Source organism: Eschrichtius robustus, chromosome 4 (genome assembly GCF_028021215.1).
Source record: "Eschrichtius robustus isolate mEscRob2 chromosome 4, mEscRob2.pri, whole genome shotgun sequence".
In the NCBI taxonomy this organism is placed as follows: Eukaryota; Metazoa; Chordata; class Mammalia; order Artiodactyla; family Eschrichtiidae; genus Eschrichtius; species Eschrichtius robustus.
In genome coordinates, this window is record NC_090827.1 from 91,025,394 (window position 1) to 91,050,905 (window position 25,512).

Below are 25,512 nucleotides of genomic sequence, written 5' to 3' on the forward strand. Positions count from 1 at the left end.
GTTTTGCAGTTAAGAGTATCATTCCCACTGCCAAGCCAACTGCAATATCATCAGTTTCTTTATATATGGGATGTTGAAACTACCTTATTTCCTTACTATCTTCTCACTAAGGATAGGAAAGTAAAGGAGAAAGTGTGAACTGAATTGTTTTTCACTTTGCTTATATTACCTTATTTAGTCCTCAGAAATATCTTGGTGAGTTGATACTTTTTCCCCAAAATTACATGTGTGAAAATCATCATGGGGAGGTTTACATATTTGTCCAAAATAAAACCAAGTGTAGTAGTTATGATTTCGGGCTGTAAAGTCAGATACATTTGAGAGTCAAATCTTTGTTCCTTACCAGCTGTTTGGCTTTAGGCAAGTAGTTGAACTTCTCTGGGAGACCAGTATTAAGGAGAATGTGATATATTTGGTCTTTTTTACTTGTGATTTTATTACCAATTAAAATAGCATGGGTCATATACAAGTGTGATGCTATTGACATACGCTTTGTTGTTTGTCATTAGCATTAATTACTACTTTAACCAAAAACAAAAAGCCAAGTACTATTCGTTTTACATATAGGAGGGTATGAAAGAGCTGAACTGACTTATAAAGGCTATGGTACCAGGAAAGTTACATCAACATCTTCATGTTAGAGCGTATGTTCTTCTATTTCAATTATGCTATTTTCAGTGTACTGTGAAAAGGCTTGAATTTCTTTTTTTCTCAGCATATGCTTCTGTCATAACATTTTATTAACTGACTGGCATATTTTGATCAGCAAAACACTTTCCTATGAAACTTTGATTGTAATTTTAAAAGCCTGTGATTTTTTTGTTAACTCTATGCTAAGAACTTGTGAGGTATTTAAAAATATGCTTACATAAAACAGATGTATATGAATGAGTATTTATCAAGGAGAAATCTTTATTTTTTTAAATTTTTTAATTTTAATTATTTTTTTACACAGCAGCTTCTTATTAGTCCTCCATTTTATACACATCAGTGTATACATGTCAATTCCAATCACCCAATTCATCACACCACCATCCCCACCCCCCAAGGCTTTCCCCCCTTGGTGTCCATATGTTTGTTCTCTACATCTGTGTCTCAATTTCTGCCCTGCAAACCAGTTCATCTGTACCACTTTTCTAGGTTCCACATATATGCGTTAATATACCATATTTGTTTTTCTCTTTCTGACTTACTTCACTCTGTATGATAGCCTCTAGATCCATCCATGTCTCAAAAAATGACCCAATTTCGTTCCTTTTTATGGCTGAGTAATATTCCATTGTATATATGTACCACATCTTTTTTATCCATTCATCTGTCGATGGGTATTTAGGTTGCTTCCATGACCTGGCTATTGTAAATAGTGCTACAGTGAACATTGGAGTGCATGTGTCCTTTGAATTACGGTTTTCTCTGGGTACAAGCCCAGTAGTGAGATTGCTGGATCATATGGTAATTCTATTTTTAGTTTTTTAAGGAACCTCCATACTGTTCTCCACAGTGGCTGTATCAGTTTACATTCCCACCAACAGTGCAAGAGGGTTCCCTTTTCTCCACACCCTCTCCAGCATTTGTTGTTTGTACATTTTCTGATGATGGCCATTCTGACCGGTGTGAGGTGATACCTCATTGTAGTTTTGGTTTGCATTTCTCTAATAATTAGTGATGTTGAGCAGCTTTTCATGTGCTTCTCGGCCATCTGTATGTCTTCTTTGGAGAAATGTCTATTTAGGTCTTTTGCCCATTTTGGGATTGGGTTGTTTGTTTTTTTAATATTGAGCTGAATGAGCTGTTTATACATTTTGGAGATTAATCCTTTGTCCATTGATTCGTTTGCAAATATTTTCTCCCATTCTGAGGGTTGTCTTTTCATCTTGTTTATGGTTTCCTTTGCTGTGGAAAAGCTTTGAAGCTTCATTAGGTCCCATTTGTTTATTTTCGTTTTTATTTCCATTACTCTAGGAGGTGGATCAAAAAAGATCTTGCTGTGATTTATGTCAAAGAGTGTTCTTCCTATGTTTTCCTCTAAGAGTTTTATAGTGTCCGGTCATACATTTAGGTCTCTAATCCATTTTGAGTTTATTTTTGTGTATGGTGTTAGGGAGTGTTCTAATTTCATTCTTTTACATGTACCTGTCCAGTTTTCCCAGCACCACTTATTGAAGAGGCTGTCTTTTCTCCACTGAATAGTCTTGCCTCGTTTATCAAAGATAAGGTGACCATATGTGCATGGGTTTATCTCTGGGCTTTCTATCCTGTTCCATTGATCTATATTTCTGTTTTTGTGCCAGTACCATACTGTCTAGATTACTGTAGCTTTGTAGTATAGTCTGAAGTCAGGGAGTCTGATTCCTCCAGCTCCACTTTTTTCCCTCAAAACTGCTTTTGCTAACCGGGGTCTTTTGTGTCTCCATACAAATGTTAAGATTTTTTGTTCTAGTTCCGTAAAAAAGGCCATTGGTAATTTGGTAGGGATTGCATTGAATCTGTAGATTGCTTTGGGTAGTAGAGTCATTTTCACAATATTGATTCTTCCAATCCAAGAACATGGGATATCTCTCCATCTATTTGTATCATCTTTAATTTCTTTCATCAGTGTCTTATAGTTTTCTGCATACAGGTCTTTTGTCTCCCTAGGTAGGTTTATTCCTAGGTATTTTATTCTTTTTGTTGCAATGGTAATTAGGAGTGTTTCCTTAATTTCTCTTTCAGATTTTTCATCATTAGTGTATAGGAATGCAAGAGATTTCTGTGCCTTAATTTTATATCCTGCAACTTTACCAAATTCATTAATTAGCTCTAGTAGTTTTCTGGTGGCATCTTTAGGATTCTCTATGTATAGTATCATGTCATCCGCAAACAGTGACAGTTTTACTTCTTCTTTTCCAATTTCTATTCCTTTTATTTCGTTTTCTTCTCTGATTTCCGTGGCTAGGACTTCCAAAACTATTTTGAATAATAGTGGTGAGAGTGGACATCCTTGTCTCGTTCCTAATCTTAGAGGAAATGCTGTCATTTTTTCACCATTGAGAATGTTGTTTGCTGTGGGTTTTTCGTATATGGCCTGTATTATGTTGAGGGAGGTTCCCTCTATGCCCACTTTCTGGAGAGTTTTTATCATAAATTTGTGTTGAATTTTGTCAAAAGCTTTTTCTGCATCTATTGAGATGATCATATGGTTTTTTTTCTTCAATTTGTTAATATGGTGTATCACATTGATTGATTTGCGCATATTGAAGAATCCTTGCATCCCTGGGATAAATCCCACTTGATCATGGTGTATGATCCTTTTAATGTGCTGTTGGATTCTGTTTGCTTGTATTTTTTTGAGGATTTTTGCATCTATATTCATCAGTGACATTGGTCTTTAATTGTCTTTTTCTGTACTATCTTTGTCTGGTTTTGGTAACAGGGTGATGGTGGCCTCATAGAATGAGTTTGGGAGTGTTCCTTCCTCCACAATTTTATGGAAGAGTTTGAGAAGGATGGGTGTTGGCTCTTCTCTAAATGTTTGATAGAATTCACCTGTGAAGCCATCTGGTGCTGGACTTTTGTTTGTTGGAAGATTTTTAATCACAGTTTCAATTTCATTACTTGTGATTGATCTGTTCATATTTTCTATTTCTTCCTGGTTCAGTCTTGGAAGGTTATACCTTTCTAAGAATGTTTCCATTACTTCCAAGTTGTCCATTTTATTGGCATAGAGTTGCTTATAGTAGTCTCTTAGGAGGCTTTGTATTTCTGCGGTGTCTGTTGTAACTTCTATTTCATTTCTAATTTTATTGAGTCCTCTCCCTCTTTTTCTTGATGAGTGTGGCTAATGGGTTATCAATTTTGTTTATCTCCTCAAAGAACCAGCTTTTAGTTTTATTGATCTTTGCTACTGTTTTCTTTGTTTCTTTTTCATTTATTTCTGCTCTGATCTTTATGATTTCTTTCCTTCTGCTAACTTTGGGTTTTGTTTGTTCTTCTTTCCCTAGTTCCTTTAGGTGTAAGGTTAGATTGTTTATTTGAGATTTTTCTTGTTTTTTGAGGTAGGCTTGTATAGCTATAAACTTCCCTCTTAGTACTGCTTTTGCTGCATCCCATAGGTTTTGGATCATTGTGTTTTCATTGTCATTTGTCTCTAGGTATTTTTTGATTTCCTCTTTGCTTTATTATGTGGTCTCTTGGTTATTTAGTAACGTATTGTTTAGCCTCCAAGTGTTTGTGTTTTTTACGTTTTTTTCCCTGTAATTCATTTCTAATCTCATAGCGTTGTGGTCAGAAAAGATGCTTGATATGATTTCAATTTTCCTAAATTTACTGAGGCTTGATTTGTGACCCAAGATGTGATCTATCCTGGAGAATGTTCCGTGTGCACTTGAGAAGAAAGTGTAATCTGCTGTTTTTAGATGGAATGTCCTATAAATATCTATTAAATCTATGTGGTCTATTGTGTCACTTAAAGCTTGTGTTTCCTTATTAATTTTCTGTGTGGGTGATCTGTCCATTGGTATAAGTGAGGTGTTAAAGTCCTCCACTATTATTGTGTTACTGTTGATTTCCTCTTTTACAGCTGTTAGCAGTTGCCTTATGTATTGAGGTGCTCCTATGTTGGGTGCATATTTATTTATAATTGTTATATCTTCTTTTTGGATTGATCCCATGATCATTATGTAGTGTCCTTCCTTGTCTCTTGTAACATTCTTTATTTTAAAGTCTAATTTGTCTGATATGAGAATTGCTACTCCAGCTTTCTTTTTATTTCCATTTGCATGGAATATCTTTTTCCATCCCCTTACTTTCAGTCTGTATGTGTCCCTAGGTCTGAAGTGGGTCTCTTGTAGACAGCATATAGATGGGTCTTGTTCTTGTATCCATTCAGCAAGCCTGTGTCTTTTTTTTTTTAAACAAATAAATTTATTTAAAAAAAACCAGTAAAATAAACAGTATTCACAGAAGCAGTAAATTCATATTCTGTTTCTGCTAAGTTTCAGGGAATTCTGTTTCTTTATTTTGTGCATTATTATTAATGATAACCATGGTATTTGTAAGTCATGATGGTATCTCATGGTATTGAATAAATGTGATGGTAACATCAGAAAAAACAAACTTATCCTGAAAAAAAGACATTTGGGCTATAGCAAGCCTGTTCATGGACTTAGGCATAATAACATTCTTAATTAAGTCTCTTAGCTCAAAGAGGTATGCTGAGCAACATACTTGCCCTTTAGAATGTACCAGGATGTCTTTATATCTCTATATTACTTTTATAAATAACATGAGAAAAAAATGAAGATATTTCCATTTTTATTTTTAAAAGGTACATAAAGGAGGGTCCAAAGGAAGTCTCCAAATGAGACCAACAAACTCCCAAATCTGTGTGTAACTATCAAAATTTCTGAGTCAGCAATTAAATATTTGCTTTAAACTTTCTATTAAAGTAGAATAAAAAAGAAACACAGCACAACTTCTATAGGGATATCAGGATAGTCATAACAATAAATCTGGCTTGGTGTAAACATGACTATTATTATATTTTCTCGCTTCCTGGGAGACATAGCCAAAAATGCTTAAATTAACCCCAAGATGGTAATAGAAGTATAACCTGGGCCGTCAATTCAATTTGTACTAAACATTGATTTATCTGGAACTAAATGTTAATTTCTTTCCTTCCAGTTCAGAAATACACCTTTAATAATTTTTCATTAGCTTGGAAGAAGCCTGTGTCTTTTGGTTGGAGCATTTAATCCATTCACGTTTAAGTTAATTATCGATATGTATGTTCCTATTACCATTTTCTTAATTGTTTTGGGTTTGTTTTTGTAGGTCCTTTTCTTCTCTTGTGTTCCCCACTTAGAGAAGTTCCTTTAGCATTTGTTGTAGAGCTGGTTTGGTGGTGCTGAATTCTCTTAGCTTTTGCTTGTCTTTAAAGCTTTTGATTTCTCCATCGAATCTGAATGAGATCCTTGCTGGGTAGAGTAATCTTGGTTGTAGGTTCTTCCCTTTCATCACTTTAAGTATATCATTCCACTCCCTTCTGGCTTGTAGAGTTTCTGCTGAGAAATCAGCAACCTTATGGGAGTTCCCTTGTATATTATTTGTCATTTTTCCCTTGCTGCTTTCAATAATTTTTCTTTGTCTTTAATTTTTGCCGATTTGATTACTATGTATCTCGGCGTATTTCTCCTTGGGTTTATCCTGTATGGGACTCTCTGTGCTTCCTGGACTTGGGTGGCTATTTCCTTTCCCATGTTAGGTAAGTTTTCGACTATAGTCTCTTCAAATATTTCTCAGGTCCTTTCTCTCTCTCTTCTCCTTCTGGGACCCCTATAATGCGAATGTTGTTGTGTTTAATGTTATCCCAGAGGTCTCTTAGCCTGTCTTCATTTCTTTTCATTCTTTTTTCTTTATTCTGTTCTGCAGCAGTGAATTCCACCATTCTGTCTTCCACGTCACTTACCCGTTCTTCTGCCTCAGTTATTCTGCTATTGAATCCTTCTAGTGTATTTTTCATTTCAGTTATTGTATTGTTCATCTCTGTTTGTTTGTTCTTTAATTCTTCTAGGTCTTTGTTAAACATTTCTTGCAACATCTCGATCTTTGCCTCCATTCTTTTTCCAAGGTCCTGGATCATCTTCACTATCATTATTCTGAATTCTTTTTCTGGAAAGTTGCCTATCTCCACTTCATTTAGCTGTTTTTCTGGGGTTTTATCTTGTTCCTTCATCTGGTACGTAGCCTTGTGCCTTTTCATCTTGTCTATCTTTCTGTGAATGTGGTTTTTGTTCCACAGGCTGCAGGACTGTAGTTCTTCTTGCTTCTGCTGTCTGCCCTCTGGTGGATGCAGCTATCTAAGAGGCTTGTGCAAGTATCCTGATGGGAGGGACTGGTGGTGGGTAGAGCTGGCTGTTGCTCCGGTGGGCAGAGCTCAGTAAAACTTTAATCCTCTTGCCTGCTGATGGGTGGGGCTGGGTCCCCTCCCTGTTGGTTGTTTGGCCTGAGGGGACCCAACACTGAAGCCTACCTGGGCTCTTTGGTGGGGCTAATGCCAGACTCTGGGGGGGCTCACACCAATGAGTACTTCCCAGAACTTCTGCTGCCAGTGTCCTTGTCCTCACGGTGAGATAGAGCCACCCCCCGCCTCTTCAGGAGACCCTCCAACACTAGCTGGTAGGTCTGATTCAGTCTCCCCTGGGATCACTGCTCCTTCCCCTGGGTCCCGACGCACACACTACTTTGTGTGTGCCCTCCAAGAGTGCAGTCTCTGTTTCCCCCAGTCCTGTCGAATTTCTGCATTCAAATCCCGCTAGCCTTCAAAGTCTGATTCTCTAGGAATTCCTCCTCCTGCTGCCAGACCCCCAGGTTGGGAAGCCTAATGTGGGGCTCAGAACCTTCACTCCAGTGGGTGGACTTCTGTGTTACAAGTGTTCTCCAGTTTGTGAGTTACCCACCCAGCAGTTATGGGATTTGATTTTATTGTGATTGTGCCCCTCCTACTGTCTCATTGTGGCTTCTCCTTTGTCTTTGGATGTGGGGTGTCTTTTTTGGTGAGTTCCAGTGTCTTCCTGTCAATGACTGTTCAGCAGTTAGTTGTGATTCTGGTGTTCTCGCAAGAGCGAGTGAGATCACGTCCTTCTACCAAGGAGAAATCTTTAAGATGTCATAAACTTCTTGCTTGTTGGCCTATTATATGAACAATTAATGTATAATATTGCTACATAATGTTTCTGATTGATATTTCCACTAATAGTTAAACATAGATTACTCAGTACTGTTTGATAATGATTATCTTATGTTCTCTGTTGAAGTTATCTTTTATAATATCATGTAAGTTGACTGTATCAGCTATAAGTTGTTCACTAATGTTGATCACAAATTATGCTAGTCTTGTTGGGAGAAACAAAGGGTTTATTTATGTTATTACTTAGTACTGGACAAGACTAATTTTACTAGTCCTTTTATAATTATTATTTGCATATGCAAATACACAGCTTTCCATAAGCAAACCAGAATGTTGTTTAAATTAAAAAGTAGAGTAATTAACTAATTTGTTGTACGAAAAGTTGGCTATATTTCTGAAATTTTATTTAAAGATTAGTACCTCTGAATTTTTTTTAAATAGTTGCGTAACAAACAAATGTCCCTGCACAGATTTATTTATACAGTAAATTTTATTATGTGCTTAATGCTGTTCCAGGTTAGGGTTTCCTGTATGTAGTCCTAGCACTATTCTTGTGTACCATAAGATACAGTCATGCTTGTTGTCTTGTACAGAGCTTTCTAAAAGGACTTTTTAAATTTTATAATTAAAAACAGTTAAGATTTTTTTTGTAATTTGATTTGTTTTTGTTTGCAGAGCGCCCTCTTCACTACACAGAAAATGTGTTGGAACAGGTGCTTCGGTGGAGTTCATTAGCTGAACCTGGATCTGCTTATCTTGTGGTGAAGAGATTCTTAACCATTGACACAGTTAAACACTATAATGGTGGGTGCTGTTATTTCACATTGCAACTATGATTGAAAATTCAAGTGGTTAAAGGATAATTATTATGGCACAAGTGTTTTTTGAAAATGTAAAAATGAGTAGCTAAATGAAAAATCTACTGCCATTATTGTTAGAAAGAAGAATATAGACCAAGTGCCAGGGTCATATTTTCCTGGTGGGTAGGACTGTGGTAATAGTTGGTTAATTTGACCATATCAAATTAAAGATTTAGCAGGAATGATTCATCTTTTTAAGGTTTTGGGTTTATTTTATTTATTTGCCATGCTTAAGTGTTTTCCTAAGTTTTAGATAGATGGTGAATCATCTTGAATTATAGTTACATTTGAAAGTTCTCTGAGCATTCAAGAATCGCAAGCTCTGAGATTGTGTGCTTGTTATAATTCTCACCTATTTTGCAGTAATATTGGAAAACAAATACAAAATAAATACTTCCAATAAGGATATTTGCCATCCAACTGGGAGAAGACATGTATACATGTAAGGTTAAATAAGAAGTTAGCTAGCACAGGGGATCCATATAAGACAGTCTCTGAACTTGTTTGAAGTATCAGAAAACTTTCATTTTGAAACTTAGATTTTTCTGTTATGTTGACATTATCTGACAGATTAGAAAAAGATTTCCTGCCACACTGTCTATAACCCAACCCCGAAAACAGAGGATTCAAGTTTTATAAGATGAAATTTACCACAACTTTTATAATTCATATTGATAATAACCATTACTATTTATTAATCGGGTATTATGAAATGAACTCTCTGCATACCAAAACTCATTTATAGTTTTTTTTTTAAATTTCTCCATGAGTTATATTATCATTTGAATTTTACAATTGAGAAAAGGGAAGCTCAGAGAAATTAAGTAAGTTGCCTCCAGATCACACATTTATTAAGTACTAGATTTGAGTACAGATTGGTTTTACTTCTAATTATTAAAAAAAAAAGAAAAAAGATGGGGAGGTTGGTACAGTTCTTAAATGCGGTAAAGCTCCTTGGTATGATTGCAGACTCTCTAGCTAGTAGCCATAAGTCAGCAAGTTCTTAATTGTACCAGGCTAATCTGATATGTTTCTGATTTCATGATAATCTGGCTACTATGACAGACTACAATAGACTAGTTGGCTCATAAACAACAGAAGTTTATTTCTCACAGTGTGGAGACTAGAAGTCTGACATCAGAGTGCCAGCCTGGCCAAGTTCTGGTGAGAGGCCTCTTCCAGGTTGCAGACTGGGGACTTCTTGTATCCTCCCAGGGCGGAGAGCAGAGAGAGGAAGCACACTCTCTGTGACTCTTACAAGGGCACTAAGCCCATTCCTGAGGATTCACCCTCGTGACCTCATCTAATCCTAATTACCTCATAAAGGCCCCACCTCCTAAAACCTGATACCGTGTAGGTAGGTTTCAACATATGAATTGGGGAAACATAAACATTCAGTCCATAACCCTGCCCTTCATATCTTACAATTACGCAAAAGTATTTTTACAAAATGCAAGCAGTTTAACAGCTTCCATGTCATTCTGGTCTTACTAGCATCTAAATAAACAGAACATGTGTTCTTTTTGCTGTAGAAATTTAGCCTTTTAGACACCTTTATCTTGTTTAACTTCTTTCTTACTCCTACATATAATTTTGGCCACATCCTCTGTATACTGCTCAACGATTGCAATAGAAATTCTCTCTCATCATATGACTGCTACAAGCATCCCTGTCATAGAGCAGTGATTGTCAGGTGGGGGAGATTTTTGTCTCCCAGGGGGGGCATTTGGCAATGTCTGGAGATATTTCTGACGGTCACACTGGGTAGGGTGGTGCTTCTGGTATTTAGTGGTTAGAGACCAGAGATGCTGCGAAACATCCTACAATACACAGGAAGGCTCTTTACAACAAAGCATAATCTGGCTCAAAATGTCAATGGTGTCATGTTGAGAATCTCTGATTTAGATAACCTTTGAAATCTGGCCTAGCTCTTAAATTCTGTTATTCTTTCATTTTAACATTGAGATAAAGGAAACGTATTGAGTTTATGAACAAACTCCTCTCTGCGTTATGAAATACATTATAGGTTCTCATGGCTTCTTTTCTTTTAGAAAATAAGTCATCTTTTCAGGTAAATTTGAATTTTTTTTTGGTGAGAATTTTCCTTTTTCTAATATCCCTCTAAAATGTCTGTTAATTCTCCATGTTGCAAAAACTTAGCTCTTGTTTGAATGCTAGTAGACTGGCTATGTGAATAAAACCAGACAAGAATAAGATCTTAAAAGGCTATAATATAAAGGAAGGTTTTGTGCAGGTGGGCCTGAGGGATAACCCAAAGCAAGGATACCATTAAGTGCTGTATCAGCGATGTTAGATTGAGTGGGTTTAGAGCAATCACATCTGAGTAAAATCTTTGTTGTTTAAGGGCAACAAGAAATGGTCGAGTGACAAACTATAAATTGCTCTACCCACAAACTTGGTAGGAAGATTGGGCATTAAAACGATGCCTCACCTATTGTACGCGTCCCCTTTTGGGGGTTGTGAGTGTGTCCTGTTGTGAAAGCATCAGGCTTCTGTAAGGTCTAGACAAAACACCTTGTACAAAAACTGGGGAACCCAAGCAGTGGAAAGCAGGCTTACATGACAGTTTCTGAGATTTGGATGAAATATTCTCTAGAGTAAAATGTAAGTAAACTCTTGTGCTACTCTCATATCTCCTGCATTCATTCCTCTGACAGGGTGGGAGCTGTGAAACTTATCACTGCCCCTGCACTCTACCCGCCTCAGCTGGCCAAACCAATATGCAACTTGTTATTATGATAACAGTAGTTCTTTCTACAAGGAAATTATGTCCCTCTGCATGAAAAAAAAAGTCAGGTTTTAGAGTAACACCCTCAGGAAATACATTAATTAGACCATTTCATATCAGTAGTTACGTACTTTTGGTCAGAAATAGGAGTACCTATGAAGTAAATATTTAACTTTCTTTTTTAGTTTTCTAGCCAATAAAATTTTTATACATGTTTTTCATTAGAGCTTGATTTATATTCAGATTGTCAAAGTAAAATCTTTTTCATTATGGTTGGTTCTGCATCTGTGTGCATTTAGGATTGTCATTTTAAAGAAGGTTTGGCCTATTGTTTGTTTTTAAAATCAACTTCTAAAGTCATGATTTTTTCTTATAGTCGTGTCTTACAGTAACCTGGGGATTCTAAGTACTTCTTATGGGGTACCCTGTGTGATAGATTTTAGGTTGGTTAGGTATTCAGTCTACTTTGTCTCTGTCTTGGCAAATGTCTCCTAAATCAATCACAGTGACCACCTACTCCAGAATTATTGCTCCATTCGTTACATGCACTACTCCTTAAAATTGGGATCTAAAAGGAGAATAATGAAAGTAAATCAAATGTGATTTCTCTGTCAATTTGTTAGCAGAAAAACTGGAATCACCTCAGAAACACATGGCTCTTCACAGCAGAGATGCAATAATGTTAAGGATTTCTTTTCCTTTCTTAAGATTTTCTTATTCTAACCTGGGGGCCAAGTGGAAATTAGCACAGTTTGAAACAAGGCTGGTTGGTTACAACCATACTTTTCTCTCAGTAATGAATAGCTATTGTGTTAATATTTTCTTAAAACATAAAGTAGCACTGATACATCCTTCGCACCTGTCTCATCATACCTGATACCTAATTGCCACAAATCTTAGTGTCTGTCTACCTATCCCTATCTCTTCCTGTCTCTCCTTTATCTACACACACACACACACACGACTTGCATTTCATTAATTGCATGATGGTGTTTCTGATTTTATGCAACAAATTATAGGCATATAGTTTTGTTTGATACCACATTCTTGCTTAATGAAGAATTTTATCAAATAATAAGTTTAGGGGTTTGGGGTTGTTTAGGGGTTTTAATTTTCTCAATTTGCTCATTTTATCTCAATAGTTTAAAATATAGACATCACAAGAAGGAATAGACTTTAGAGTCAACCAACACTTAATTTCTGCTCATTCATTTAAGGTAATGAGGAAGCATACTTTACTTTTATAGAAGTACGTAAGAGTAAATGAATTTTCTGTTGCCTCTACTTAAAAATCAGTTCTGTGTTTTTCAAAAGCAGCATTGTATTTCTGAGAAGCATTTTGGGCTATTGTCATTATTGTAATGAGGAGTTAACTAACTTGAAAAGAAAAATAATAGTCTGAATTTCTTTTCTACCCCATGGATTATGGCTGAGACATTGAGATAGGGAGACTGAAACTTCATTTAAATTGCCATTTAGACTTTGTCATAGCTAATCATATTAGACCATCTTATATTATCATTATCTCATATTAAGTTTCAACATCTCTATCACAAGTTAGCCATAAATTTATAGCTTCTATAAGGTTCCAGAATAAATAATTTTTTGTTGCAGAAGTCTTATTTTAAGCACTAAAGTTCTTTAATATTACCCCAATAGAATGTGATACAACAGAATCAAGTTTGAATGATCTCAATGGGGAAGAACTACTTTTAAGATAGAAGATGTAACTCAAATGAAGATGCGTGTGGGTTTCTAAATTTAGATTGCCACATATGACAGATGCTTTGGAATTAAATTTACATTAGAATAGAATAGTTCAAAATGCAACTGCTTCCAGCAAATTCAGACCTGGAAAGCTGAGCCATCCACTATCGACTGACTTAAGAAAATAAAGGAAAATTCCAGCAACAATAGTATGAGCTCATAAATCATAGTCTAGCTGAAATAATTTATATTCCACTCCCCATCATGTCTTTTTAAATCCAAAGAAAGATGTGTAAAAGTTGAAGGTAAGACCCAGTCCACTTCAAGTGGAAGTATTTTCTCGGAAATTGATGATAGAATAGAAAAGTAGTGTTCTACTTTCTACAATTTGCTGCGTTGTCAGTAAAATGGCATGGAATCTCTGGCACTTTAATAGTCAATCCTCCAGTAGTAAGTATATTTACAATTTTACTGCTTAAGGATAATCTAATTACAAAAGGATGTTATCAGGCTGCTAGTTCTATTAAGCATTGCTTCTTCAATACAAGTAACAAAGGAAAATATACTGGGAATCAGGGCAGGGGAGGGAATATTTGACTTTTCCTAGATTACTTTCAAGCAGGTTTGGTTTCTACTCACTCGTAGAACTAAATTTTACTAAATACATTTTGAGTGAATGTCATGCAGTGAGTGAACTATATCAAATTCTGCTTCCTCCAAATTATAAAGAATATATGCGTTCTACATAATCAATATCAAACAAAGGAAAATATGGATAATTTTTAATTTGGAAGAACTTTCTAGATTTCAGGCTGCAAATATTGCCAAATATCACTTGGTTGTGGCACATTTTCAAGAGGATGTCTCATGAAAACTGCTTGTCTCCTTCAGCACTTAGAGTACATGCGCAGGGGTGGAACTTGGTTTTTCAGATAATGTACAGGCCTGAGAAAATAGTCTTTGCCAGCAAAAGAGGAAGGGAGACACATAGAGACCATGGAAAATAGACCCATTTGTTTTATATTCCCTTTTCATTGCTCAGATCATATATAAGAGATAAATTGTTCATAGTTACTATGCATTTACTGGGCACCAGATGCTGGGCTGATGGCTTTGCATACACCATGTCATTTAATCTTCCTAGCAGTCTTAAGGGGTTTTTCACTAGGCTTACTCTCTAAGCCTTTTATAAATGGAGAAACTTGGACATGGAGACGTTACATAACTCCCTCAAGGTGACCTGCTGGTAAGTGGAGGAGCAGATTTTAGTTTTTAAAACTCTTGTAAATTCAGTCTATAAATCACCAGGCCTTTGGAAGGGTAATTTTTTCTATACTGTGTACTACAGACTCTGCAGTACAGAAAAAAATGATGTCTGTCCTCCATTAGATAAATAAGCAATTACATTCTGCTTGCTATGTGCTAAGCACTCTTCTAAATACTTTACATACCAGATCTCCTGGGTGATCACTGTATGAATCCCCATTTTGCAGGTGAGGAAACTGAGATTTAGAGATTACTGCCTGGGATCCAGTGGAGGATGTGGTTGTCATTCAAGCCCAGGTAGTCTAGCTCCAGAGCAAACTCTTAGTCACTGTGCTATGTTAGTTCTCACATAGGTTGGGGAGGAAAATTTAAACCCCACAATTTTTTAAAAAGCAAACATGAAATTATTATTTTTTTCAAGATCAGATGAGATTGGTTGCATTCAGGGTGGTATGGCCATAGACTGAAATTCTTATTTTTAAGAGCAAAATTATGAGACAAACATGACTTTTCATGTATTCAATGCCTAAATTTTATCTTAGAGTTTTAAAGCCATGAATAACAAGTATGGATTGGAGTAGTTAGAAAAAATCTTCAAGGATGAGTTGGGTCCAGAAGTGGGGGTAGAATTTGTATAGAACCAAGGAGAATGGAATTTCCCTTAGGTTCACTCAGATGATCAACTTCAGTCATGCCACAGAGACACAGATTGGTTTTCCAAACAGTGTATTATGATCAACTGACTTTTATAAATAAATATCATATTTTAACTTAATAGCTTATGAAGATGAGTAGGAGGAGTCTAGTTTATTTAGTCCTTGAAAAGTCAGGGAAAGAAGTTTAGGCTTTTAATGTTAGGTAAGTAAGGCTTCAAATAGTAAAAAAAAAAAAAAAAAAGAAAAATAGAGGTTTGGAAAGGGGATTAACATGATAAAACAGTATTTGCATAGCACAAATCTGGAATTATATGGAGCCATTAGAAAAGCAGGACATGGAATTATAGAATCCTGGAGTCTAGGTATTAGGTAGAAAAGGCAGGGGTTAGGGAGATGATATTGGAAAAGAAGTGGAATTGACCCCATAGAGAAACTTTGAGAGAACAATGGCTGAACTGCTAGCTGACTGGACATGAAGGATAAAGGGGGAATATGTATTCTAGAAATATCATTCCTAGTTTATGTTCCCCCCGCTTCTCTCTCTTTGTGTCTCTCCCTATCTCTGTCTGTCTCTGTCTCTCCTTCCTAAGACCCTCCAAGCTCCTCCACAGATCAGTTATTTTATTGGGATTAGGGGCCACTAGTTAGGAATTACTGTTTTTGTCTAAGAACTTGAGGTTTTTCAAATGATTTGGAAGACGTTTTTTTTCCTTTGGGTGGGGAGATCAGTTTCATAGTCTCAGTAATATGATGTCTGTTCTGTTTAAATAAATAAATTTGACCATTCTGCGTGGTTTCATACGTGTACTTTTTAAGGGCTTTCTAATTAATAACAAAATTACAGCACAATATAACAAAGAATACCAATCTGTTATCTCACCCAGTGTTAACTCTAAAGAACCCTCACTGAACTCAACTGAGCCTTCCTTACTTGTCCGAGCAAACACCTGGAGGGGGAAAGGGGTTTATGATTCTCTAAAGATAACAGTATCTCTAGATCTTAAACTTTCTCCCCAGGATGAGGTAGAGGGAGTGAAAATACAAGTGTGAAGTACATAGCTTCATCTTGGCCCTTAAGCGATGGGTATTTTTCCTACTTATTTTAACATTGTGCGAGCTTTTAGAAATTCTTCTAAGCTCTCAGTATTTATCATGGAACTTACTTAGTGTTTCAACGTTCTTTTTGGTCTTTCCTTCTCCTTAACATATATTCCTCTCAAAGCCTCCTCCCGAGGAGTCCCTTAGTAATGTGTACACCAAGATTTAGCTAAGATACTCAATTACATACGATTTTTTAAAATAAATTTTAATAAATATGCAACCAAAGGTGTCAACAATATATTTTTTTTCCTAAGCCTGTTTTCTATTTGACCTGTGAGTGGTTTACTTTAACAGTGGACATACGATTATTTCTTATTGGTAAAATTAGAAAGCTTTATTAAATTGAACAAAAATCTTAAAAAAGTATAATCAGAAGGTGTGAATGGAATTGGTTTGGCTTAAGAAATATATAATATCTTTATCTCACAACTTGATTGTAATTTAATGCTCTTAAAATACTTTACCTATTTCTAAATCAATAGTATTATAAATGCCTTCCTCCACTTTTCTGTTCTAAATCAGCTGAATCACTAAGCCCACCCAATGTTTTCTAAATTGCTTACTGTATTTCTTCTATCGGGATATATAAGCATTGTTTGTTAGTCCATGTTTACTCTGTCTCTTACACTGCACTGCAAGTCCAGAAATCATCTCTTTTGAGGTTACTGTATATTATTAGAACCAAGTACATACTGGACTCTTAATACTTCATGAAGAATGAATTGATGTCTGTCATATGAATTTCGCTGAATACTACTTTTATATTTTTTCCTTGATCTTCCTATTGCATTAAAATACATCTTCTTTCAAGTCTTTTAATTGGAAAAGTGTTATTTTTAATTTAAATAGAAGTTATTTAGCTATAAAATATTATTTAAAATATTTTTCTATGGAATTAAATATTAAGAGATTATACCAGAAGACAAATTTTAGCAGTGTATTTTTCAGAAATTATTTTAAGGTCACAGACCACCTAAAAAGAACCTATTTTAGTATAACATCGCAATTAAAAGAATGTTATCTGTGACCAGTATGCAGATCATGAAAGCTATTGGGGCTTGTCAGTTACTTTTTTTTGCAGTTAGGATCAGTGATGCGATTAATCATGGGGATTTTTGCTTCCAGGTTGTCATCCCATGCTCATATTTGAGTTATAAGGCACTATTTCAATTTTTTCTAACTTTTGTCTTCTTATACTAACTATTATTGTGAACGTCTGTGTAGTATTTGCTGTATAAGTAAAGGTTTTCCCCAAACCAAGGGATGCTAGGTTTTAGATTAAGAGTTTTTCTTTCTAAAATCAAGTTATCTGTAAATTTTAGAAACTCTGCATGAATATTTAAAAATTGTGTCACCTTAATACCAGGAAATTGCTAAAAGCCCTCATCCTGATATAATGTCTCACGCTTCATCTTTTATGGACATGATCTAATGTGAGGACAGCAATCTGCAGGATAAGTGTCATTACTCCTGTTTTACAGGAAAAGCAGGAAATGACCCCAGAATGACCATGTCGTGGCTACTTGCCTTCAGGTTTCTTTTCTTTCCACTGTTCCTCAGTTCTCAAGTAGGCAGTTGAATACTGTTGGGATTTCAAGAAGAAAGCTGTAGACTAGAGATACAGTGATAAATTTATTCGTGATAAATTTACACAAATTCAACATTTTTTTTTTTTTTTTTTTTTACCAAAAGCGTGATTTTTAATAGAACTGTTGAAATGATTTCTAAGCGTGGGACACTGGCGGTATTGCACGAGCATTATTAGCAGTTTTGCCGTATTTACCCTTACCTGTTTCATAGGAATAGGAATTTCTCTAATGTCTCAAGAATTCCTGGATTCCTGAGACAGGATTCCAGAAGAGATTTCTCTTTTACCTGTGTATTTTGCATTGTTTATATGAGTGTTATTCAAAGAAATAAAATGCAAGCTGAGTATGTAATTTTAAATTGCCTAATAGCCACATTTTAAAATATATATATAAACATATATATAAAGAAATAGGTGAAATTAATTTTACTTGTATCTTCTATTTAAACTCACATATCCAAAATATTATCATTTCAACATGTAATCAGTGTTATAAAATTGTGATATATTTACATTTTTTTGGTACTAATCTTCAAAATATGGTATATATTTTATACTCATAGCACATCGCAGTTGAGACTAGCCATGTTTCAGATGCTCATTAGCCAGTAGCTAACTGGACAGCATGGGCAGGCCTATGTATTATAAATAGATACAAATAGATCTGGTTACTGGATCTATGACTTATCCAACACTCCCCTGACACAAGGTGTTCCCAGAAATTAACTAGAGGCTTCTTAATGGTAGGAAACAAGTTATTACTTTATATCATCAAAACTGAAAATACAAAAATGTTTTATATTCTATTCCAAATAAATGAAAATGTACCCAACTTACAAAAGTAAATGTTGTACTTTACAGAGAGGAAGGCCCTGGAAAGTATCAAAGAGGGAGTCTTGAAAATCAAAGAAGAACCATCTAAAATACTCTCTGGAAATAAGTTTCAAGACCGGTATTTTGTTTTACGAGATGGGTATCTCTTTCTTTACAAGGATATGAAGGTATTTAATATATGTAGTATTTGAATATGTATATACTTTTGTGGGAGTGTTAACATTCTTATTTCATGCCTCTCAGCCCTCTCTCTTGGAAGTCAAGGCCTCTAGTAAATAAAATGTATAGTAAGCTGATGATTACTTTCAGCCTCTGGGATATGACATTAATGCACCTAGTAACACAGTAAAGAACTCCATATATGGCCTTTCTGAGCACCTCATATTTTTTAGGGCAGAGATTGACTTAAGTTCTAAAGAAAAGTCTAATATGTGTTACATAAACTAGCATATAAATCAGCATCTCAGTCAATAAAATTAAGAGAATGTGTCATGCCTTAAGGCAAAGGTGGCTTGAGTTTAGCAAATGGAAATTAATAAAATGTAGAATAAAAAGGCAAAACTCAAATGTTAAATCTGATTAAAAATTAAATCTGATTAATATATTTCCTATACTCTTGAATGAATTAACTCGTAATATTGTATTTATTAATTGAATCTTACTGATGTATCCCAATATGTTTGAATTCCCTAACAGCTTTTATTAATGAATTGAGGAATGGAGAGAGGACTTAGAGATGAAAAAGAGGGAGTAGGTATAAGAATATCGAACTTAGCATCAGAAAACCTCAAAACCGCCAAGTTGGTTGTGTGAATAAGAATCTTAAACTGTCATCCTCAATTTCTAGATCTGTAATATGATGATGATAGTATGAGTCCTGCATGCCAGATTGTTGTAATGCTTAAATAAGAATATATAGAGAAGTTCCTTTTCAACTGTGAAACATATATATATATATATATATATTAGCATGCTCATCAAAACAGCCCACTAAGAATATGAATAGGGAAGTTCCAGTCTGAGAAAAATATATTCATACTACATATATCTGAAAAGGGACTCATTTGCACAATATAAAGAACTCCTCCAAATCAACAATAAAAAGACAACCCAATAAAAACTGGGGCAAAGTATCGGACAGACATCACAGGAAGGAAGACATAGGAATGGCCAATAAGTGGTTGAACCAAAAGTGCTCAGCATCATTAGTTATCAGGGAAAATGCAAATTAAAACCACAAGATATACCATTAGTACAACTAAAATCATAAGAGTGACAATATCTAATGTTGACAAGGACGTTGATTAACTAAAACCCTCATCAATAACTGGTGGAAGGGTAAAATCACACAATTACTTTTAGAACTTTTTTGGCAGTTTTTAAAATTAAGTTATTCATACATCTACCCCATAATTCAGCAACTCTATTCCCAGGTATTATATCCACTAAAGCACTTGTTCAAGAATATTCATAAGCAGCTTTATTTATAAAAGCTAAAACCTGTAAACATTCTAAATGCCCATCAATAGGAGAATGATATATTCAGACAATGGAATAATATTCAGCAATAAAAATGAATGAATGCAACCACATGGGTGAATGTTCAAATCCTTGCTGAGCAAAAAAGTTTGACACAAAATAGTACCATATGAGTCTGTCTATAAAAGGTCTAAGAAGAGGCAAAATCATTTATGGTGATGGGAGTCAGAAAGTGTTTGCCTATGGTGTGGAGAAGGTTTGCTACTGAAGCAAGGAGATAGGGTCAGTAGGGTACTTTCTAGGATGACAGAAATAAATGTTCTCTATCCAGTTTTGGGTGGTGCTTACATGGATATATACAGTAACATTTCTACTTCCTTGAGATTCAAGCAATATCCAAGCAATTCTTTTAAATGTGGAATGACAGCAGGACCTAAAGATACTTTTTTCCATTGAATTCTAATATTCGCTTGAGTAAGCATTGCTTGCATATTTCAAGTGTGTGACGCTTCACTATGTTGTGTTTTGGAGGTGTATAAAGAAGGACCAGACTAGTAACATCTATTATTTAATACTGTATTGCTATGAAGGAAGAATTATTAAGCAGCTTTCCAAAGTTCTATAGCCCCACTTAGTTGTGGCTTCTACTGAGCCCTCCGCACACGGACCACTGTCCTGTATGTTCCTCCAGCGGGGAAGCCTCCAGGTGGGCATAAATAAATTTTAGTAGCATCCTACTTAGTGTATCCATTTCATGTTCATGTTCTTCAAGAACAGTGGAATGTCCAGGCAGGGAGCTAACAAAACAGCACTGAATTCCTCAGCCCTTATCCCTCTCTTCAGAGGGCTGTATTATATACTGGAAGTCACACTTTGTTACTCCATCTGATAAACCTAGCAGGGAATCCGTGTGGGTATCAAACGATTGTTATCGTTTATTATCATTTGATATCATTCTTCACTTTTTTCAGTGCAGGAAGGGTGGAGTTTGCAGAAATAGGCATTTAAGAATTTGGGATTATGTGAGCCAAACACATCAGATTTTAAGGTCCATGAACTGTAGGTTTATGTTCATGAAAGGAAATGCTAAACTTCACAGCTGATTATTTTCGCCATCTAGAACTGAATCTGATTTAATTTTGTTTGGTTTTCTTCAATGTGTCACCCACCTTGATCTTCATTAGACTCACTTCCTTCATCCTTGTCCTTCCATTTACATGTTGGTTAATTGTCACTTGTGTAGTTGGATATCTGCTTAGGGTATTTTAAAATCATTATGGACTTTTTAGTCCCATTAAGGAACCTACGCTTCCATTGTGTAGCAACAGAAGGTTGCTAGAAACAACTAGTAGCAATAGAAGTGCAGTCATAATGGCCCCAACTAATATTCAACCCGTTAATCCATAAAAAGCGAGCTCTATACATTTCGCTTTGATTATCGCACTTTATCTTTACAATAATCCTATGAAACTAGTGCTATAGTTACTCCCCCTAGACAGATGAAGAAATGTAGTATACCAAGATATTACATAACTTGCCCAAGATCACTTAGGCTATAAGCGATAGAGTCAGAATTCATTCCCAGGTGTCTATTTCCAAAGGTTTTATGCAGGGACTTACTAAAGAAACAATAATTTGTATTATTTTGGCTTGGTGTTATTGCTGATGGAATTTTATTTAAAGAGGATAAGTGTTTTTCATTTTAATAATACCAAATATTTTCAAATATGACACTTTACACAATTCAGGTTTTTTATAATGTTTTTCCCCAAGCTGATGTAAATTTTAAAACCTGCCACAAGGAAGCCTGTTCATGGAGAAATTATTTTTTTTAAGATGAAATGATTTTGTAATTGAGCTAAAGAATCTCATCCCTTAACAGAATGTTTTTAAGAATTTGTATCTTTTTGAAAGGATCATCCTGCTTAATCTAAAATAATTCACACAAACTGGTAGACAGTGATAGTATCGAGAGCTTGCCTGAAAGACAGTTTCTTTCTTTTGACATTTGAAATTTTTTCCCCACGTTTATTGAAGTATAATTGACAAAAATTGTACTTATTTGTTATACAACGTGATGCTTTTGATATACGTATACATTGTGACATGATTACCACAATCTAAGCTAACATATTCATTACCTCACATAGTTTTGTGTGTGTGTGCACTTGTGGTGAGAACATTTAAGATCTACTCTCTTAGCAAGTTTCAAGTATACAATACAGTACTGTTAACTGTAGTCACCATGCTGTACTTTAGATTTCCAGGACCTATTCATTTTGCATAACTGAAACTTAGTACCCTTTGATCAACACCTTCCCATTTCCCCCACTCCCATCGCCTGGAAACCACCATTCTACTCTCTGCTTCTATGTGAGTTTGACTTTTTTAGATTCTGCGTATAAGTGAGATCATATAGTGTTTGTCAGAAAGATAGTGTTCTTTAAAGACAATGAAGACATTTTATTTTTATCACAGTGACCTCAGGTTATGGAATTACAGTCTAAGTGTTTGAAAGTTGTATTTATGCATCTGTCAGAATCAATTAATGCAACTGATATTTTAATTTGCACATTAAGGCAAGCAGATGAGAGACTTATGGTTTTCCTTTAAACTCAAACTACTGTTATTTTCAACACATGGTGTTATTTTGCTGGTTATTTCTTCATGTTGCTGGTCTTTCCCTTTTAATATTGATAGGCAAGTCACTGGCAATGTTTACTTTTCAAATGATTTTACAGTAAAAATCTCCTAGCTTATTTGAATAAAGATTTGGCTCTGGTTTGACAGTTGCCCTTAATATATGTGTGCTTGTACATATTTAGAAAATGATTTACTGAGAAGGGAGTAGAAATTACAAATTGAAAAGTGTATTTAAAGAGACTATGTGTTAATTAGAGATAATTTATGAATGCTCATTAACAACAAATTAGGGTAATACACAGGGGAAGATATATTCTGTTTTGAGAGTTTTCCCTGCACAGAAAATGTTAATTAAAATGTTTTCAGACTTAATTTACATAAAAGGTGAGAAGTTTCAAAGAATATTATCATTACACTGTTAATGGTGTGAAAAAAGCAAATGGGGAGGCAGTGGTCGTTAAAAGTTGCATGCACTAATAAGCAAACTCTTCTTAGTAACAAGAATAATTTTTTTAAGCACACTAATTTAATTGGCTCAGTTAAAAATTTTACTTTGAAATATACTGCCTGTAGCAACATACTATACACTTCATGACACTTCAACTTTTTGAAGAAATACTCCAGAAAGTACACATACCAAAAGAGTTGTAATAAACCAACAGTAAAGTTATAATGCCAAAAGAGGTTCCTTTTAATAGAACTTTACATTAGGATCCTTACAGGTCCTATTTATGCTTATTCAGTTTAAAGATTGAAACTGAAAAAGGTTTCTTTCCACCTTGGCTGAACTCATCTTAAATTACGGCATCTGTGTTCTCTTTGGACAGGATAGAATACGAAGTCATGAGCTGGCATGTCCAGAGTGGCTTGGGAATCAGTTGTATTACTTCAGGCTCTCTATCTATTGCCAACAGTATTTCAAAATATAGGCAGTCCTGGGCTTATCAATGCCGTGTATAAATAAGACTACTTAGATCAGGCACAGTGCTTCTCGTTCTTAAATGTGCAGGTCCCCTCTACCTGTACTACTGGAATTGCAGCCTCTCACCCGACCCTGCTGCTGCCTCCATTGGGACCAGCAGTCTAAGCTTTGAGGAGGGACATTAACCTCAGTTGTAATCCGATTGAACCTCTGACAAAGGTATCCAGGAGTCTGTGCTACTATATACACTCCTACGTTCTCCTCTCCTTGACTCTTTCCTATATGGAGAACTTACTGCATTACAAAGCTACCTCACTGATCCATATCAGACTTCAAGTGTTATTCCTTAACATTCAGTAAAGCAGCAAGCTAAAAAATCAATACCCCAAAACCAAACACATAAACTACCAGAAAATGACCTTAAGAAGAAGAGGCTTACATGAAGAAAACTACAGAACTGCACTGATAGAAATGAAAGAAAATTAATGTAAAGTCTACTAATATTGATCTATGGACTTCCCTGGTGGTGCAGTGGTTAAGAATCCGCCTGCCAATGCAGGGGACACAGGTTCGAGCCCTGGTCCAGGAAGATCCCACATGCCGCAGAGCAACTAAGCCCGTGCGCCACAACTACTGAGCCTGCGCACTAGAGCCCTCGAGCCACAACTACTGAGCCAATGTGCCACAACTACTGAAGCCCGCCTGCCTAGAGCCCGTGCTCTGCAACAAGAGAAGCCACCGCAGTGAGAAGCCTGTGCACAGCAACGAGGAGTAGCCCCTGCTCACCGCAACTAGAGAAAGCCCACGCCCAGCAACGAAAACCCAACGCAGCCAAAAAATAAATTTATATGTAAAAAACACAAAAAAACACAAAGTCTACTAATATTGATCTATAGGTTTAATGTAATTCTTTTCAAAATCGCAAAGGGAATTATTTTTAGAACTTGGAAAAAATGATTTGATAACTCACCTCAAAGGGTAAACAGATAAGAGTATTTGCAAACATTTTGGGGGACATAAAAAGTAAAATAATTGTCAAGAATTTCCCATCCAACTATTTATTCATACAGTAAAACTAAAATAGGTTAGATAATATCCTGGCATAAAAATGAACAGGTAGCATTGGCAACATAAAGTGAGGTAAAAGATGTAACTGTTTATCATAATTTATTTTTGATAAATATGCCATCATAAATGCATGTCTAAAGAAAGATTTGTTTAATAAATAGGGCTGGGATAATTGTTAACAAAAGTTTTTCAACTTAAATTCTCATCTATACTGTATGTGAAATATATATTCCAGATGGATAAAAGAATTAAAAGTTTTAAAATAGCAGCCCTTCAAGCTGCATGACCAAGTAATTTAGTATTTATCAGCTATCTGGGAACCCTTTAAGCTTGAAGCAATAGCTAAGAGAGTTCAAAAGGAAAGATCAATATATTTGACTTTATAAAAATAATAAAAGTAAACAGTGAGCAATTTGGGTAGACAATTTCATTTAAAAAGATAAGGCAATTGCCTATTTGCTATATAAAGAACGAATGTCAATAAGTAAATAAGTAAATTTTTGACCAAATCAAAACTGAAAATCACTAGTGAATACAGGAATATGTGTTTAACTGTAAGTAAATGTACCCTATCCATTTTGCCAAAATCTTAATCATGTTCCTAGCCTTTGACCCAGTGATTCCATTTCAAGAAATATAGCCATACAGGGAAAAAAATCCAAAATATTTTTTAAATTATGTACCATGATAATAGCAAAATTATTGATAAGGGTGACTTAGTAGTAAATTCACCATGTAAATTCCAGGCCTTATCATCACCACCACACAGAACACTGGTCACCAAAGCATGATTCCTGATCTTCCTGCTTGCTTTCTTCTCTACGTTTCCTCTATATATTCTCCTAACCTGTCTTCTCCGTGGAAACCAATTTTTAATTTTATAAACATATTTTCCACCCTTTTCATCTTTGACTTCTTTCACAAAGAAAAGACTTTATAGTAATAGTTTAACATTTATAGAACTTAGGACTTA

General features: G+C 35.3%; 1 protein-coding gene across 1 annotated transcript in view; it reads left to right on the plus strand.

Annotated features, from left to right (window-relative positions):
• The window catches only part of ARAP2 (ArfGAP with RhoGAP domain, ankyrin repeat and PH domain 2), a 196,141-nt gene that overhangs the window by 136,871 nt on the left and 33,758 nt on the right, over positions 1-25,512 (plus strand). Inside the window, exons 26-27 of the mRNA XM_068541993.1 lie at positions 8,342-8,470; positions 18,455-18,594. Coding sequence (XP_068398094.1) covers positions 8,342-8,470; positions 18,455-18,594 — 269 coding nt within the window. The remainder of the gene's footprint in view (positions 1-8,341; positions 8,471-18,454; positions 18,595-25,512) is intronic.